The 18928-nt window shown below is 40.3% G+C and overlaps 1 protein-coding gene across 6 annotated transcripts in view; it reads left to right on the plus strand.

Annotated features, from left to right (window-relative positions):
- Positions 1 to 18928, plus strand: part of MSI2 (musashi RNA binding protein 2) — a 566011-nt gene that overhangs the window by 123344 nt on the left and 423739 nt on the right. For all 6 annotated transcript variants that reach the window (XM_083174189.1, XM_083174194.1, XM_083174188.1 and 3 more), the window contains exon 6: positions 18007 to 18099. In XM_083174189.1, the coding sequence (XP_083030315.1) occupies positions 18007 to 18099 (93 nt within the window). The remainder of the gene's footprint in view (positions 1 to 18006; positions 18100 to 18928) is intronic.

Consider the following 18928-nt stretch of genomic DNA (forward strand, 5'->3'; position numbering starts at 1 on the left):
ATTTTTTTTTAAATGGGAGGTAGTGGATGGTTAAAGTATAGATGATAGACAATGTCTAGGTTGACCACTAATGGTCGACAGTGACTAGTTCCACACCTAAGAATGGTCAACGTACCATAGGTCAATATTGAGAGAAGGTCAACACAATCTTTAAGTCGACATGGTAGTGGTTGTCTGTTGACCTATGTTAACTTCGACATGGTTTAAATGTACCGCATCCCATTGCATGGCTCTATGTGCTCTCCATGCTTCAGGAACACTATTATAGTGCCCCCTCTATGAACACTTGGATAGTAAAGTATGAAAAAACTGCTCCCCCCCCCCCCCCCCCCCCAAAAAAAGGAGAAAAACTCATATCAACATTATTCGTGTCGACCATGTCCATGTTGACATTAACCTTGTGTCGGCCTTCTGTTTGTGGTCGACCTAGCCGTTGCCAACCCAGGGATGTATTGAAGGGAAAAAATACCTGGTTATTATTTTCTATCTATAGCAGGGCTGGGCAATTGCGGCCCTCCAGATGTTGAGGAACTACACATCCCAGGAGACTTTGCATTAGTTTTGCTATGTGGCCATGCTGAAACTGATGCAAGGCATGCTGGGATGTGTAGTTCCTCAACATCTGGAGGGCCGCAATTGCCCAGCCCTGATCTATAGTGTATATCTATCACAGTATAGAGTTTATAAAGCTTTGATGGAATGTAAAGAAGGGCTGCACACATGCTGTTGGAAACCAAATGGGTACATTAATGTTCTCATGATTGCCAGTGCTGTTTTTGGATATATAATTTTAGCTTCTCGTCATATTTTACATATTATATTGTACGCGCCACTGTCACATTTTGTTTTGGTGAGCAGTGGGCGAGTTTTCAGATCAAAGGGGCATTCCCCCTCTCTGTCAGTCGCTTCACATTTGTATTCTTTACATTTCACTTAAATTGGAAGGAAAACAGATGTACTTTATGGAGAGTGATCTTATTTATAATTTTGGTGGCTTTTTAATGTTGTTATGGGATTTATGTCTGCGTATTTTCAGTAGTTGTAGATTCAGACTTTAATATGATTTGTCCAGAGCAGACTGCTTAATGCAAACCTCAGCTAGACCTACTGCACATTGCTTCAATCCTCTCCTTCATATTATATTTTTGTTAAACATATCAAAAGTAATTTCTGCAGCAATTTGTTATTGTATGAAAGTAGTGACAGCATGTTTAAGAATCTTGCTTCAGAGTCTGTACTTGGCAGAAATCTTTCCCACATTAGCCTCTAGAGCGCATAAATAAGTCTAACTCTCAGCATGTGGTCTGTGATTTATAAGTGAGTGAAAGATTTGTAAACTACAACATAAGTTATTTCAAATGGAAAATCACGATGTTATAAGAATTGTCTGATAAAACCATAATGAAACACATTCTGAGATCCGACGCAGTGGGAGGACTTCTTGGTTACAATTGGCTTGTATGACGATGCACAATAGCAGTCGGAATTCTTGCACACACTTTGCTGCAGAATTCGGGATTAAAGTAAATAAGATTTGGACCATTCTCCCCTTATATGGGCGCAAACATTCAGATCAGGTAAATATGTTAATTAGGTTTTTGGTGAAAGATTTGCATACAAATTGTGTATGAGAAGAAAACCATTCTTTATATCCATTACAAAGGTTAGGCTGAATATTGAGTAGTACCTAGTGTCCCATATCTTAGTAGCAGGATAGAGCGTTACCTGCTGATAGGTAGCTGCTTGCTCTCAGTTCATTTTAGAGCCTTAAAAGGAACATTTTGGGACACCACTGCTGTGCTAGAACAAACTGTATACTAGGAGCCACTGTAGTATTATGTGTGGACGGCAGAGCGATTTGTAGATAGTCCTTTCAAGAATATGATCTAGAAGATTAATATATACACTGGAACACTTAAGCTTTCAGTCAACCATAAATGTGTTTTGGCAAACAGAGGTGGGTGTGGGGTAGACTCTGGTTAATGAAAGATTAAGAGCTTTGATAGCCTTAAGCCAGTCTGGCTGTGGACGTGTTAAGCACATGGCCACAAGCAGAGAAGAAGTGTTTAATAGCTGTGCTTCAGCCACCAGAACAGGATATTGGAGTTCTGAGTGCCTCAGGGTTGCAATAGCCTGTTCTTATTCAGTTATGCAATGCCTATGCATTCCCACTCAGGTACATTCAGCAAAGGCGTATTTTACAATTCTTATTTGGACAACAGTCATCTTAAATAATTGTCAAATGCACAGACATGAGCTCTGGGTTTTCTTTTTGGTAAGGCCTTATAGTCGTGGGTGTATTAGAGTAATTAATGTACATTCTCAAAGCTTATTAAACTGATACTCTAACGCTGCGTTAAAGCATGGACAGAGTATGATTATACTAGTAAAGTGCATGTAATTAACGTCAGTAGTTATAAGGCTGAGATGTTTAATATCCTCCCATAGGCCCCAACAGAATGATGTCTCCAGTAGCTGTTTAATCTTACAGTACTTTCTAGGCTTTACCAAGAAACTCAGACATGGGGACGAGATTTGTTTAATCAGCAAAATGATTTCTAAGATCAAGCATCAGAATAATGTACTGTAGGTGACAAACGTCCTAAGCGATTTGATTTGTATCATTCCCATTACCATAATTGCAGCGAAAGGAACCATATTTCTTACAATAATATACCTGTTGAAACACTTCCCGTCTCTTTCCTATTCTTTATATAAATGTACAGTAAGTAAATCAAATTAATGACAACTTGCTGAAAAAGTAAGCATTTCTGGAACATAAGAAATGACAAGTATGAAGTTTACTGGTTTCTGAAGTACATGTAAATTGTAGTGTACCTTATGTTTACATTTTCAAAGTGATGTCACATGTAACTTGTTTTATTATGGGTCAGCAACTTATTCATTTCTCTGTGATTTGTAGAATCGTGTCTGAATAAGCAAGTCATGGTAGAATACGGTACGCCAATTACTCCAATTGGTCAGTATACTTCTATAAAGTTGTGGGAGAACACTCAGTGGTTCCCAAACTCTTTCCTCAGGACCCCACACAGTTCACATTTTGTAGGTCACCCGACAGGCGCCCTCATTACTGACTGACTGACACATTTTAAAATATTCACAGATGGAGCTAATTATTTCATTTGATTTTGTGAGGAGACCTGCAAAACATGCACTGTGTGGGATCCTGAGGACCGGCTTTGAGAACCTGTGCTCTAGTTGAATAAGTCCAGATAGTCATGTTAGTGCCAGGTGCCTCTTGTGTGTCACACCTGCTGCTGTAAGGCAACCAGTAGTCTGCATATTGAAATGGTACATGTGGTATGCAATGCTTCATTTTTTTATGAGACTGATTTTCCGTCTTTCCTGAATACTGTTGTTGTGGTGTAAAATGGCTTCCTTCCACAGCCCTACTGCAGTTGGCATCTTGGTTTAGGAAGGGTTAATTTGCATGGCATGTGTAAAATGAAGCCATGTTTAAATACTATTTTTCCCAAACTGTAGCATTTCATTAAATGCCTGTTCAATATGTACCGTGCAATTATGTAGTGCTGAATAGAGAAGTGACTTCATTTTGTGTCTGACGGCCCAGGAGGTCTAGCAGTAGGAAACTGTCATGGCCCCCACCTCAGACATCTTTTCATTCTGCATCTGCCTATGTTGCTGGGAATAATACTCATTTTATTTTGCTTGACTATCTAATACTTGTGCTGCTTGTTAAAGAGTAACTTCGACAGCCCAAGTGTTTGGGAAGTTTTTAATTTGGCTTACACTGGCTGTAAAAAAAGATGATGTTTAAGTATACCTCTCCAACTTGAGGTACTTTGTGTACTTTATGTATGTTGTGTGTGTGTGTGTGTGTGTGTATGTATGAGATGTGTGTGTGTGTGTGTGTGTGTGTGCAAATAAATTATAGCAAGTGGCGATGAACATTTTTTTGGCACAATATCTACAAAATAAGGTTATTATTGCTTTTCTGTCCACCATACCCAACTAGGTTACTAAATGACCAGAAGCTAACTGCTTGTCCTATAATACATAGCATCAAGCTTTTTACTTTTATTTGCTCTAAAAACACATTAGCCATTTGACATATGGTAAAGATGAATTTCCTTTTGCCAGCTAACAGTCTATGGGCTGGATGTTGTAACATCCGCAGCCCTGTTTCGCCCCCCTTCGCCGGCCACCGCATTTTTAATAACGGCATATGCTGTAACATATGCGGTTATTAACGCAAGGGACAGCTCTTCCGATAAGAGCTGTCCCTTGCGATGCGGTGCCAGCACTGGACTTCCGGGTCTGTGACGCTGTGGTGGGGGAGGGGGGTTAAAGCATACAAAAATGCGGTAAAAACCCAGATAATGGGGTTTTTACCGCATTTCTGTGTTAGAGAATCGCCCCCTATATGATTCTACTAACAAGTTTTCTGTTTTCTGTGATCCAGGGAAGTCTCCCCACTTTTTCATACACAGCTCCCACATTGCATATTGTAGAATTATTTACACTGGTACTGTAACTTCTATGGGCCTGTGAATGATGACCTATAATCTTTGAATACAGCCGCATGGGGCGACAGGAAGCTGCGCTGAGTGAGCTGACTTAAGCACAGATCTGAGCGAATCTCGGCGGGTCCGTTCTGAATCTTGGACAGATTCAGAACGGCGGGAGCGCGCATGTAAATCGCTGTGTGGGCTATATACACAGCGATTTACATGCATTTTCTGAGTGATTTGTTAAAATCACTCAGAAAATGCCTGAAAATTGTGCTGTGTGTGGGGCCCATAAGTGATCTAATCAGACCGCTTCGAAATGGGGTAAAAATCACCCTGGGTGTATGCCCCTCTTAGTTATTATGATTTGACACTCTTTAAATAAATATTAACATGAATGCTGGCTTTATGTGTTTTCAGGATTGTAAACAAAGTATTGTATTATAACTAATGATGACTTCAAAATCCTGCCTCACTTCAGAACAGGCAGACTGCAGTAAATCAGTTATCCATCCATATACATCAGCAATTACCTTACAAAGCTTTCTTTCACAGCAGGGAATAATCAATTTTCAAATAATTTATTGTTTTGAATGAGTGGGGTGATTTAATTAAGGTAATATAAGTCTTAATGATAAATATATGAATATGACCTTTGAAGATTAAAGGGGAAGGAATGACGGAATAAAGTTTGAGTAGGAATCTGCTGTGGGCAATATTTTATTACAAGGAAGCTATCCAGTCTCTGTACAGAAGCAACGTATGTGTATGTGTGTATGTATGTATGTATGTATGTATGTATATATATATATATATATATATATATATATATATATATATATGTGTGTGTGTGTACATATGTATGTATGTATGTATGTGTATATATATATATATATATAGAGAGAGAGAGATCTATATATAGATCTATACAGATGCAGCAGCTCTCTATAGAGCTGCTCCTGGCGATTCTTTCACCATCCACCAGAAGGGGACTTTTGCGCCCTGTTCTGGTGGAGCCTGCTGCCTCCCCGCCACTTCCTGCGCCCTGCACTAGCCCTGAAGTGAAGACAGGCAGGGAATCCGCCTCCCCGTCGCCGTGAGAAGGTAACGTGAGACGCTCGCGCTTCCCCATCAGATACAGGTCCTCTCCACCAGCGTGTGCCAGCTCAGGAAATCTGGTGATTCCCTGAACTGGCTGAGAGGAGCTACATCTGTAGATATATAATTAGATCTATAGCTATACATAAATGAATACATAGATACATACATGTACTAGAAGCATTGTGGATAACAGATTATTGCGTATTTCTGAATCTACAGAAGTATTATTGGACGATGTTTGTTTACATATATCTACATAACTATAATTGAATGATGTTTGTGTGTGTGCGAGCGGATGTTCCATGATAACTTTTGAACGCTTTCACTAATCGTCTTCAAACATTGTCTTCAAACATTGTCTTCATGCATTGTGATATGTCGTTGGAAAGCTTATGGCTTTTGTGAATACAACTAGGGCCAGTGAAAGCGCTGCCAGGCCCTGGTAAAAAAAAAAGGGGGCATGATCAACAGGAGGGGACGTGGCCAATCCTTATCGGGCTGTGTGCCGGCAAACAGGCTTCTACTGCAGCTGCCTCTCTCCCCCGCTCAGCACACGGCACTGAGCAGCATGTGCTGAGCGGGGGAGAGAGGCCATGCTGCTGCGGCAGCCTCTGCTCTCTACTCCCACTGCCCGGTCTCTGCAGTGGGGAAAGGGGCACGGTCACTGGGCACCTCCAACAGACCCGGGTAAAGTAAAATGTTCCCGCTCACCCCCTCCTTTAAGTGGACTTTTAACCCCTTGAATGGTCGGTATTCCTAAGGTAGAACAAACCTACCAGGGAATGTTTGTCCTGCCACAGTAATACTCACCACAGAAGGGGCAGCCACTGCCTTCTGCAGCAGCACCTGCTCCCCTGGGCCTGCTGTTGCTGGCTTCAGCTGTTTGGGGCTGCTTGAGGTAAGGCCCGGGAATGCTCAGGTATTCAGGCAGTCAGCCGTTCGTCTGTTCGGGTATTCCTGTGTTTGGACGCCTGAATGCAAGAAAAGGCCAAGCAGCCCTGATCATCCCTGAGCTGTGATGGGTAGGATCAGCGAAGGGGGGTGGTGGTGCGCCGGTGGTTCAGCCCCAGAGGCACCATTGACACACTCTTTCTTTACAGTGGCATGCATGGAAATTTCTCGAGCGAGCACGCTCCTGCAACTCAGCCCGAGAAATTTCCGGGCATACCACTGAAGGGGTTAAAGACCTATAAGGGTCCATTAAATGAAAAACCTTTTCACATTACAAACCTTTTGAGAATTGCATAAGACTAGTATTTTTATATTTCAAGGTATCTTGCATTTATGTTGTATAAACACGTCAAACACATGAAATGCACACAAATATTATATATTTTATTTGTGCATGAAATAAGGTTTTAAAACTTGAAACATTTGTTTACTATTTCAGGCACTAACTTTTCTTGCAAATATTTAGTTCAAGTTATATATCATGTCCCCAGTAGTGCCAGTTACCGATGTCCCCAGTAGGTTTTAAGCAAAGATATATGGATAATGGATACTTTACCTGTATATATTTATTAGTCGGCAGTGTCTAGGAGAAAACAAATGGTGTACATAATTTAAACTGAATGAGACATGAGGTTTTTTTATGTCTATTTGTAGATTTCATTAAATGGACCCCAATTTTTTTTTAACTCCAGTTTGTCATTTATTTTTGTTCTCACTATATATACTTCATCTTCTGTTTCTGAAATGGTTTTAAAGATTTTTGGAGTAAGTAGTACTATAAAGATCTTGCGCATGAAACAAAGTTTGTTTACATTGAATCATTTAAGATTGTGCTGAAACAATTTTTGATATTGGGTTTTCGCATATAGGAGACTCTTTAATGTGTTTAATATTTTAAATATGTACTGTATAGATTTTAGCTGCACTACCACCTAGTAAGCACCAATAGTGGGGTGGGTTTTGGCAAAATAAAGGTGACTCCCGCTGCTGCCAGTTCACAATTTAACCAATCCCGCCTCTTAATACCCCTTTTCACATCACTAAGCCTGGTCGTACAGTGGTGATTGTTTTTTTTTTTGTTTTGTTTTTTTTTTGTTTTTTTTTTTTTGTACAGAGAGCATGCAATTGTTACATCTGTACTATATTGACTATTTTTCTTTCTAATGCCAAAATGTCATTTATAGCAAAAAAGGATCCCACTTTAACTTTTCTACAGTAAGCCAAGTTCCTATACTGTTCTACTTGTCCTCACTGGTACACTGTATGTTACAGGTGTTTGCGATTGGATATTTGTCTTGATCTTTTTGTACATTTGAGTTTTTATTATCCAAAGTAGAGTATACTACATGATGTCCCTGGCACTGCCTGGGTGTGCCTAGGTGTATCTCGCACTCGCGCTTGCTCTTTCTTTCTCTTTCTCTCTCTCTCTCTCTCTCTCTCTCTCTCTCTCTCTCTCTTTCTTTCTCTCTCTTTCTCTCTCTCTCTCTCTCTCTCTCTCTCTCTCTCTCTCTATTTCTATTTTGCACATGCGAAGTACCAAACAAAGTGTAGTGCAGTGTAAAAATAAAGCAGCCAGTATTTACCCTGCACAGAAACAAAATAACTCACCCAAATCTTATTCTCTCTGCACATTTTACATCTGCCCCCCTGCAGTGCACATGGTTTTGTCCATCTAAGAAGGATTTTGTCAGAAAGAGTGAACCAGAATAAGGCCCAAATAGTTTTGATTGGTTTGAAGCTGTCCTTCCCTGACACACAGTCCATGACCAGAAAAAATCCTTACCAAAGGCTTTTCAGAAGTTTGTCAGGGAAAAAGGATACAGCAGTGTGCTGGAAGACCACAGTAGGTGTTTCTTTTTTGAATGGAAAATTTAGAAAATTATCATCAGGAAGCCATATATGAAAAGCTCTTAGTGCCTATGTAGCAAGTATAAATAAAGCTGTAAGTAGTGTTCATTTTCCTCTAGTAGCAAGTCTGGAATTCAGCCTGTCCTGTTGAGAGCTATCGATCCAATTATTCACCTGGTTTCCAGGCAGCAGAGGCTGATTTTGACAGAATGTCTAACACAGATGCATAGCCATTATTTCAGTGCCACTTCAATAAGGAAGTGCTTCATTTTCCCCATCACATTGATGGAGCATGGTGTCTTAACCTCACATACAGTTTATTTTCATGCGCAAGTAACACACATACACAAAAACATACACACATTTGTCACACTGAACATCATTTGAAGTCTAGTCATTCGTAGATTAAATTAGAATTTCTTATCTCATAGGTTATTACCGAGAGGCTGAGCCTTTCTCCATTATTTTAATAAGTATTATAAGCTATTACAAGAATTCTTATGTAATGGGACTTCTGTATTATAATATTTTGCACCGGATGTAAGGCTGGCACAGTGCTATCTTAATTCTGTTTAGTGGTTCACATTTGTTAACCTGTGCGCCATGATCCAGAATGTCTGTTTCCTTTAAGTGTGTAATGAAGAATAGGAATCACACCATTCTAATGCAGGTACATGTGGGGGGTGGGGGGGGGGGGGGGGGTGGGAGAGAGAATGTGTGCCAGGAGATCATCACGTGATGCAGAAGGTGGCAGCTCCAGTTAGACTATGATGCTCGGACTTCTATTGCATTAGATAAGATTAAATGGTTGCCTAGCTTTTATGGACTGGCCTGTTAAAAGGGTCAGTGAAGCATCAATATAAGAATAAGAACTGGGGCCAGTACAGCTTAAAATTGGGAAAAGGAATGATGGGGCATAAAGAATTGGGAAAAGGAATGATGGGGCATAAAGAATTGAAGACCTTGGGGTTACCTTGTTCGTTAAGGATAGCAAGCATTCTTGTGCAAATTCGGTGCACTGTAAAGTATGGTCACTGCTTTGATAAATCGCACCTGCAAGTTCATCATGGATTATAGGACTGCACCTAAGTATTGGGGCCATTCATATTACAGGTAAAGCAGGAGACGTCGGATATCTCCTGATTACTTTTCAGTTGTGCGTGACCTGCTATCCTCATACTGTTCTATGGAGACCAAAGTTTATGAAGCTCTAAGAATACTGAATGTTCAGAGTTTGACATAAGAAACCTCTGCCATTTTTAGAAGGCCCGGACTCCAGAGCCCCCGCTGGGTCTGGGTCGCTAAAAACTGATTATTTTGGGTCCCTACTACACTGTTCATTTCTTTCTGCTGGACGCAGACTTCTTTATGCACATGCTTGAAAATCAGTTCACAAGTCACACTCCGCAGAGGATACATATGGATGACAGGTGGTCAGAATGCCAACCTCTGTATCCTGAAGGAGGGAAGCCCAACAGGGATCAGGTGAGTATACTTACCACCCCCACTCCAACCGAGCCTTAGCTCCCTGCAACTTAACCGTTACCCTCCCCCAGCCGCCAAAACCTCTCTGTATCTAACCCTCCCTCCCAGCAGCCAAACCTTAACCTTCAGCATACCGGCAGTCAGGATTGCAGTGCCGACATCCTAGTTGATGTCAGGATGCTGTCATAGTGAATGTTGGCATCCCAGGCTGGCAGGATGCTGAATGCATCTCCTCTGCTATGGAAGTAGCAGTTATAGGGAATCTTCAAATATAGGGATCTTCAAATTAGCTGTCTCCTCATCGGAGCAATGTTCAATTGCTCAGGTGTTTTTGTATCTTCCCATACAGTGGTGAATAGACCCCTATCTCTCAGTCTAGCTTGGGTAGTCCTTCATTATATTTTAGACTACCAGCACCTGGCAGTTTCTGGAGTAGCCATTTGTACAAAGTATCCTAGATTTGATTTCCTCAGCAATTTTAAATACATAAGACATTGAAAAATAGAAAGGTGAAGTTTCCGGTTTGATTCTTTGTGGTTCTTGTGAAAACCCTTCCAATTTATGAATCTGTAATACAGTATTCCACTGTAGTGTGATCTACTATAGTAAAACAAAGTCACTTTAAATGAGTTGTTGCTGTTTAATGTACTGTATGTGATTCAAGAGTCTGAACATTAAACACAATGTGGTATTCAGTGTCACGTATGACTTAAGATGATTTTCTCCAATTATAGCTGTATTTGTAAGACCTTGGTGTAGAAATGATGGCATGCCAAGTCTGTGATTAGGTAAACAAGCCTTAATGCCTCACTTAATATATAGATATGCTGAGAAACCTTTCCGTTTAAATGCAATTAGCTCCTTCTCAAGTCAAATTAATTTGAGATGCAAATAGAGCATTTTCCATTGAAGCTAAGCGTCAAATTCTGTTGAAGAGAAAGCAGGATAGTATTAGACTGAAGTGTATATGGCTGAGGTTAAAGTACTGCAATACGCAGCAGTTCAGTGGTTCTATAAATGGAGAACAGGTTAAGGTTTTTATTAGCAGTAAATTTCATGTCATCACTTTCAGTAAGTTTTTTTTTATTCAACCCAATATATATATATATATATATCTATCTGCCCCTTACACTTGTGAGATTTTGTCAGATTTGACCCAATTCAGGTGGATTGGGTCAATTTATTTGGGTTTAATTTTATGATATGCACAAAGCAAAATTGACTGGAGTTGTTGTATTGCTATGAGTGGTGCATGTTGTGACTACGATCTTCATTTTACCTGTGAAGGCACCGGGCATAGATTTGCATTGAAGAGCAGAGTGTCTGTCTGTCTGTCTATAATTGAGATAGATGTGAGATTTGAAAGAGCTACTCTTTTCTAGTGAAATTAAAAGGCTATAAACTTAGGCTTCCATGCTCAAGGGTGACACAAAGTTTATATAAATCTTTTCTGAAGTAGATTCTGTGTACGGTTCTTATAAATGTTAGCAGTGTGCATGCTTCTAGCGGATCTGCAGAGGATTTGATAGTCGTAAGCATCTCATTTGCATCTTTACTTGTGGGTGAATGGTGGTAATGGGGCATTTACATGTCGGCTGTGTTTAGCTGCTTTGCTCAGTTGTGTGTGCAGAGGACCACATCAATTTTGATGGATATTTTGCACCAATGATAGTGTTAGCGCAATTGCATGCTGATAATTTTGTAGGCTATGAAGCCAAGTATATGCCTAAGGGGTGGTGTGGGTGTATTGATGCATACACACCAATATTGGTGTTTATTTGTGTGCCTGATAAAAGGCCTATTTTGCAGGTAACGTGAACATGTTTACCCATGGGTTCAGTAACTTATCCTGGATGCTCTTAGTTCACATGCTTTAACAGGTTAATTAACTAACTGGGTGAGAAAAAGATCTGCCATTGAATTGCCAAGGACCTTTGCATTGTGCAGTATATTAATCTACCTAATTGATTTCTCTCATAGGGGAAAATTTACTAAGATGGGAGTTCTATTGAAGATGGGATGTTGCCCATAGCAACCAATCAGATTCTATCTATTATCTTCTATAAGGTGCTTAGTAAATAAGTAGAATCTGATTGGCTGCTAAGGACAACTCCCATCTTAGAAAATTTACACCACAGTGTTTATTCGTTTTACTGGGGGTAGGGGAGGGATTAGATAGATGTATTGGATAAACCTAAACACTGAGTACATTAGTCATGTACCATGTACGCTGATAACAGTGTATCTAAACCAGAAGATCTGCTCCTGTACTCTGCCTGAATCTTAGGGACCTGTTCACATGAGCAACCATATAGCATCCTCTGGTCAATATCCCTCTGCGATCCCAGAGCGCAGGACAAAGGCTGACATAGCTGGAGTCTGTAAGTTATTTTCACACTGCTCACATGCCGTCAATGTAAATATGTACAAAAAGCAGCGCTGCAAGAACCTTTACACTTTATTACTAGTCCTAAAATAAACATAATAAAAACAATTAAATTCATGCACATTTCCTATTGATTAAAAAAGACACTGCACCCTGATGATGAATAATAAAAAAGTCCATTCCTGTGATTGCCCCTGAATAAATTCTGCACTTCATGCTTGTACAGTATACTGGTATATTTAACATCACTTGGAAACGTGACATTTCTATTCTTCTCTGAATCGCTCTCCCCATACCAGTGTATGGCAAAGCAATGTTTACACTAATCAGGGCCACCGATGGAGAAATCTTATACCTCTCCCCAGCATACCACTTGTTGAGTGCTTCGCAAAACAGGACTTTTCACTGCTGCATGAATAAACCCCCGAGTGGTGACATTTTCTTTTTTTATTAACATACCTTTAAATTGATTGTGTTGGAACAGAAATATTTCCACGTTCAGGTAAAATTTGGATTTTTAGTCCAATACCCATTTATCATCTGTCTCTCTCTCTCGTGTGCATTTGTGTGTCTCCGAAACACTGCCATCTGTTGGCAGCGAGTGAAACTACGTCTCTTTCTCTCTCACACATGCACAAATACAGAGGCAATCACAAGGTAGTACAGATGGTGTAATGGTTAGCATTACTGCCTCACAGCACTGAGTTCATGGTTTTGATTCCCACCATTGCCCTACCTGTGCGGAGTTTGTATATTCTCCCCGTACTTATGTGGGTTTCCTCCCACAATCCAAAAATATACTGGTAGGTTAATTGGCTGCCAACAAAATTAACCATAAAATGTCTGTGTGTGCGTGTACATGTGGTAGGGAATATAGATTGTAAGCTCCTCTGGGGCAGGGACTGATGTAAATGTTCAAATATTCTCTGCGGAATATGTATGCGCTATATAAGAAACTTGTTAATAAATAAATAAGGTAGCAGACTAGTTTTCGAAGCATTTGCTTTGAGTGGCTTACTAGTACTATATGAATATCCTATGTAAAAGCAGTTTCTCTACATGTATATAATTGTCAGTGTGGGAGAGTAACGGGTATGAAAGCACTTCAGACGTAATTTGATTTTGTGATAGGGACAGAAAGCAAAAATGCTAAGGTTTCTCCGCCTACCAATTTACAGATGTAACCACCTACCTATGAGATCTTTTGCCCAGCTCATCAGTGTAGTGTTAGGCAATACACACGCATCTAGCACATTTTACATATAGTAGTTCTGTTTTAAAATAACAGTCCTATTTATTTGCATGTGTAAATTAATGTTTTAGCACATCTATTGGTTGGGTCTGCAGTTCTGACCTGCCACTGAAAGCAAAGATGAGAATTAGCCTCTTCCTCCAGATGCTCAGTGTTTAGGATGGAATAGACGGCTGATATTTCTCTAGTGCAACACAGGGGGAAAAAAAAACCTCAGCTGCCTCGCCAAAATCTCAAAACAACCTTTCTTATCAGCATCCCTTCCCCTGCCAACACTATTACCTACTGATTTTCAATTTCTGCTCTTCACTGTTTGTGCACATTTCACATAGTAAAAGCTGGACATGTCTCTTTATGCTCAACGAACCATACAATAAATTATAAAGTAACAATTAAGCATCACTTAGCCAACAAAGAATACATTTTCTCACAGTTGGTACGTGATGTGACTGAATGTAGTCTGTTTTCGTTCACACATTTGCAATACTTTGTGCTTATAAGAATTTGAGCTCTTGTTAGAGTTCTTTCATTTTAATTTGTTTTTACTTTAGTCAAATGTATATTTTGACAAGAACATCCTTTATTTGGGAGCTCATTTTTTCTCTCTAAAATATACCCTGTCAGAATGTTTGCACAGTGGTCCGAATTACGGATTCACAGTGCTGGGCCATTGGACTGTTTCTAACCAGTGCACTCTATGGCACTTATTCAGATCTGATTGCAGTACAAATTTGTTTGGAAAATGGCCAAAACCATGTGCACTGCAGGTGGGGCAGATGTAATATGTGCAGAGAGAGTTAAATTTGGGTGGGGTGTGTTGAAACTGAGATCTAAATAGTAGTGTAAAAATAATGCAGCCAGTATTTACCCTGCACAGAAACAAAATAACTCGCACAAATCTAACTCCCTGCACATGTTTTATCTGCCCCACCTGCAGTGCACATGGTTTTGCCCATTTTCCAAGCAAATTTGTACTGCGATCAGATCTGAATAAAGGCCAATGTATTGAGTTTGTTCATATATTTATTAAGTTACATAATTACTCCGCAATGGTGTTTGGTGCTCTAGCGCAGGCAAACCTGGTTACGGCAGAGATGATAGTGTCACAAGTACCACCATTCTCCGACGTAGCATTGTGCTGAATTGAATAACTCTGGTTTATCCTTCCCGGTGCTATTCACTGCTCGCTTAATTGTACCGACCCCACTCCATTTTGTGCTCACCCTGGTGGTACTGTATATGTTGGGAAAAACAATTGAATTGCCCCACATAGTTAAATTCCATTGAGCGCTGGTTACATTTCTGTATGCACAAAGAGTATTTTATAAAAAGAAAGTGAACATTATTTTTATTTTATTCACCAGAGTTTTGTATGCCAAGTTGCATGCACACAAACCACTTGGTCAAGCAACAGGACCAGTTTGAAGCAAATATGTCTTCTAAATGCTGGTTGAAGGGCTCCACTGCAGCTTACAAATGACTCAAAATGAATCCCTCACATTTTCTGATTGATTTGCATGAACATATAGAGCAATATTCAATGAGAAAGTTTTATTTCGCTCTCCATGCACTCTCCGTGTGTTAGCGGAGATTCTCCATGTTTGGAGATTCTCCGTCACGGCACTTTACCCACTATTCAATGTGGCTGATGCTCACCGCCACTCGCGGCGAGTCTTAACCCCTGCAGCGGACGAGCGTCCGCGGCAGGGAGCTTTCAGGGAGCCGGGGGACGGAAGCAGCCAGAGAGATTAAAGTCTCCCTGGCTGCTCCAGAGGAATGTGGTGGGGAGGGGGGCTCCCCAGGAACCAGGCAGCACAGGCTGCCCCCCCCTATAGCCAGCGGGGGACCCAGTATTCACTGCACCCGATCGTGCATATTAACGATCGGGTGCAGTGAATATATGAATATCTAATGAGCGGCTCGAGCGCTCCGGCCCCCTGTTGGCTGCACTGTGTAAAAAAAAAAAAAAATATTAAAAAAAATATATTATTTTAAATTAAATATATGTTCATGTGCTATAAGCACATGAATAAAAATAACATGCCCCTTCACAGAAAAAAAAACCTGATTTTTTTACACCAAAATAAGAAAAAAAAAACCTTTTAGTTTAAAAGTTCACATTCCAGCTCCCCATCAAAAGATGGAGAATTGCTACACGGAGAGACACGGAGAAAATCACTTAGAAAGACGGAGAATATTTCACATTGAATAGGGTTGCTCGCTTTTGGAGAGCAAAATGCTCCGTCCAAGGCGAAAAAAGCAAAAATTCTCCATAAAACACGGAGAACTTTCTCATTGAATACTGCCCTTAGAGGTCACATGGGGCCAGTTTGAATGACAAAGCTACTAAATAGATTTATGGACCATAAAATCCACCACTTTCCTATACTTTTGGCAAAGTGCATGTTCTTGGATGGTGCCTGGAAATTGTTTTCAGGAGTTGTAGAAGGCATTGGTTGGCATACATAAATAAATAATACGTGTCACCAGTGACTGTGCACTACTGCACTAATGGTTCTGAAGCTTAGTGACCATTTTTGTCGATTAGAAAAGCCACCATCTGCTTAGCCACGCTGTGTTCACCTCAGAGCACCTCCAAGTGTCTACTGAGCCGGCTGATTGGTCTAGGGGACGAATTTATAGATCCAGGCCTGGCAGAGCGACCACAATCAAACCTAGCCTGCATATTGTGCCTCCTGCTCTTAAACTAGCTGATGGGGTACGCAGCGAGCAGAAACCTAGCTCATGTCTAGCTTATTGCAGGGCGGCAACGTTGTCTTTTGCCTTCCTTGTTTTTGATGGACAGTTACTGTCTACAAGCCAAAATATTGCAAACCACTGAGAATTCTGCAAACCACTCCAGGACGTTGCTCATAGATAGTCGCAGACAACTCTGCTAGTCAGAAAAGTGGTGCTCATATAAGATTCTGCGTTTCGACTTTTCACAAGAAGTTTAGTTGGAGATTACCGTTCACAATTATATGTCCGGAAACTTACTGCACATCACTAATACTGTATGTAGACACTATATAAATAAAGATAATTAATGGCCTCTGCTTAAACTGCTTAATCTGTACACTTGGTGGAATGTTGGGCTGATATAACCAAACACCTGTTTACAAATTTGAATATCAAAGATTTATAGATTTAGGGGGTTATACAGATCCGATCGCTGTTGTGTGTGTGCCCATGCGTTTTCCAGGAAGGTGTGTGACTTCAGCTCCACGCTCGATCAGCCTGTTACTATCGCACAAGTAAAGTAGGTTCTGGGTTATGCACAAACTGGTAACATAGTTAGTGGTGCATGGATTTACAGCTAGCTGCTGATCGACGTAAATTTCCCAAACCGTTTGTATCCTTGCACAGGTCAGGTTTTCACTCTGGTGGGGGGGCGGGGCACGCGGGGGGGGGGTGTTCTATCTAATCCAAGGGCTCTGTAATTTTGCAGAGCAGCGATCATGTCTGAATTACCCCCTTAATAATGGCGCGATTAGCCGATGGCCACGTGCTTGAGTTCAAATATGGTCATCGTAGGACGGAATTTCCTGTTCACCCTAATCATAGTCTGATATCTCAGGATTGTTGGTCTTTCTGAACGTATGCATCCAGAGATTAGCCTATAGATGTGCTAAAACAACTGCTTGTTTGTCAAAAATGTGCAGATCATGCTCCTCTTTTATGAGATTAGGATCCTTAATCTTTGTCTGTTCAACAGTATCTAGGGTTGGCACCATATGTCAACATTGACAAGGTCAACATAGACAGAAGATTGACCCAAACAAAATGTCGACGTGGCAATGGTCAACACATGAAAAGTGCATGGGTTCTTCTTATTTGAATATATTTTTTCATACTTTTACATACCATCCACTTGGACTTGTATTTGGGAATGGTATGCTGATTTCAGCAGTACCAATGTGGTGGTGAGCAAAGCTGAACACTAATATGGGATCCATGTGGTGAAATCTACAAATTGACACGCAAAAAAAAGGGGAAAAACTGATGTCCTTTTCACATATTGACCATTGCCATCTTGACCCTTTTGTCTCTAGACCTTGTCCATGCTGATCTATTGATTGTGGACCCTTTTTACCAAAGTCCGTTGATCTTTATTCCAAAGAATGTATTGGTCACACAACAGCAATTTAAGCTATCTGACTTTGTGAACATGTGTTTTGTCAGATTACATTTTCTAAGGCAACAACCTCTATCATTAGACAAGTAAGCAAAGTGGTCTGTCTGAGTGATCACTTTTGGTGTTTATAGTGCCAAAGACACAGTGCTCCCCATCTACTCCCCACCCGCCTTTGTCACATGCACATGTCTGCAAATACCAATCACACCATACGTAATTGGATTGAGCTAACAGTAACTTCCTTGAATACAAATAATTAATTCATGTGATGCTATTTGTGTGTGATTTTTTTTTTGTTGACCCACTTTGTTGTGCCAGATAATCTGATTAAACCATGTATCTCTTTGTTATTTTATAGATGGTCACAAGAACAAAGAAAATATTCGTAGGTGGGTTATCGGCAAACACAGTAGTAGAAGATGTAAAGCAATACTTTGAACAGTATGGCAAGGTAAGTCCCAGATGGTTATCTTCTGTTGCCTATTTGGTCAGATTTGAGCCTTCACTGCTGTATTTCCACATACCTGTTTATGCGTTGATGCTATGGAACATATTTAACAACTTGACATTTCTGTTGTGTACGGTGAACATAATATCTCAGTCATTGCTAATTTAGCACAAGGAAAGGATCTGAACACATTGCAAACTCTGCTGTCTCCTCCTTTCATTCTGTCCGTCCAGTGGGCATCATAGTGATCAGCAGGTACTTGGCTGAAGTACTGGTCTGCTATTCAGAAATACTTTATTGGAGCCATTTCACTGTATTTCAATTACAGGGTTATAATGTAAATTGACAAATAAAAATACGCTACATAATAAAGTACTTTGACGGGTACAGTTAGAAAAATAGGACAATCTTTTTACACACATAAAGTTGTGTTTAGCGCCTGTTCTGTCCATTTGTGGATTAAGAGGTTTTGGTTAAAAGGATGACTGTGTATGGTTATTAATAGCACCCTGTGTTCCAGCGTAACTCCTAAGCTGTCAATGTTAGCAGAATGGTTAGCCAGCAGTTTCTGCTTCACTATTGTAGTACTCAAGTTTCCAGCATTGTTATTTTCTGGCTGAGCTTTGCATCCTGAATATAGTACAGCACTTTCTGTTAATGAATAGAATGCACCATTGAATTGTGAATATGTAACAAGTACTCCCCTGCAGCACAAAGGTGGTGTAGAGATGTTATTTGAGGGGGGAAAAATCCAGGCGTTTTAGTCTCAACTACAGTATACTGGAAATATTTATTTTAAATCGAATGTCTTTATCCTTTAAAATGTTTATTA

The sequence above is a fragment of the Crinia signifera genome, chromosome 2 (assembly GCF_055691185.1).
Source record: "Crinia signifera chromosome 2, ASM5569118v1, whole genome shotgun sequence".
In the NCBI taxonomy this organism is placed as follows: Eukaryota; Metazoa; Chordata; class Amphibia; order Anura; family Myobatrachidae; genus Crinia; species Crinia signifera.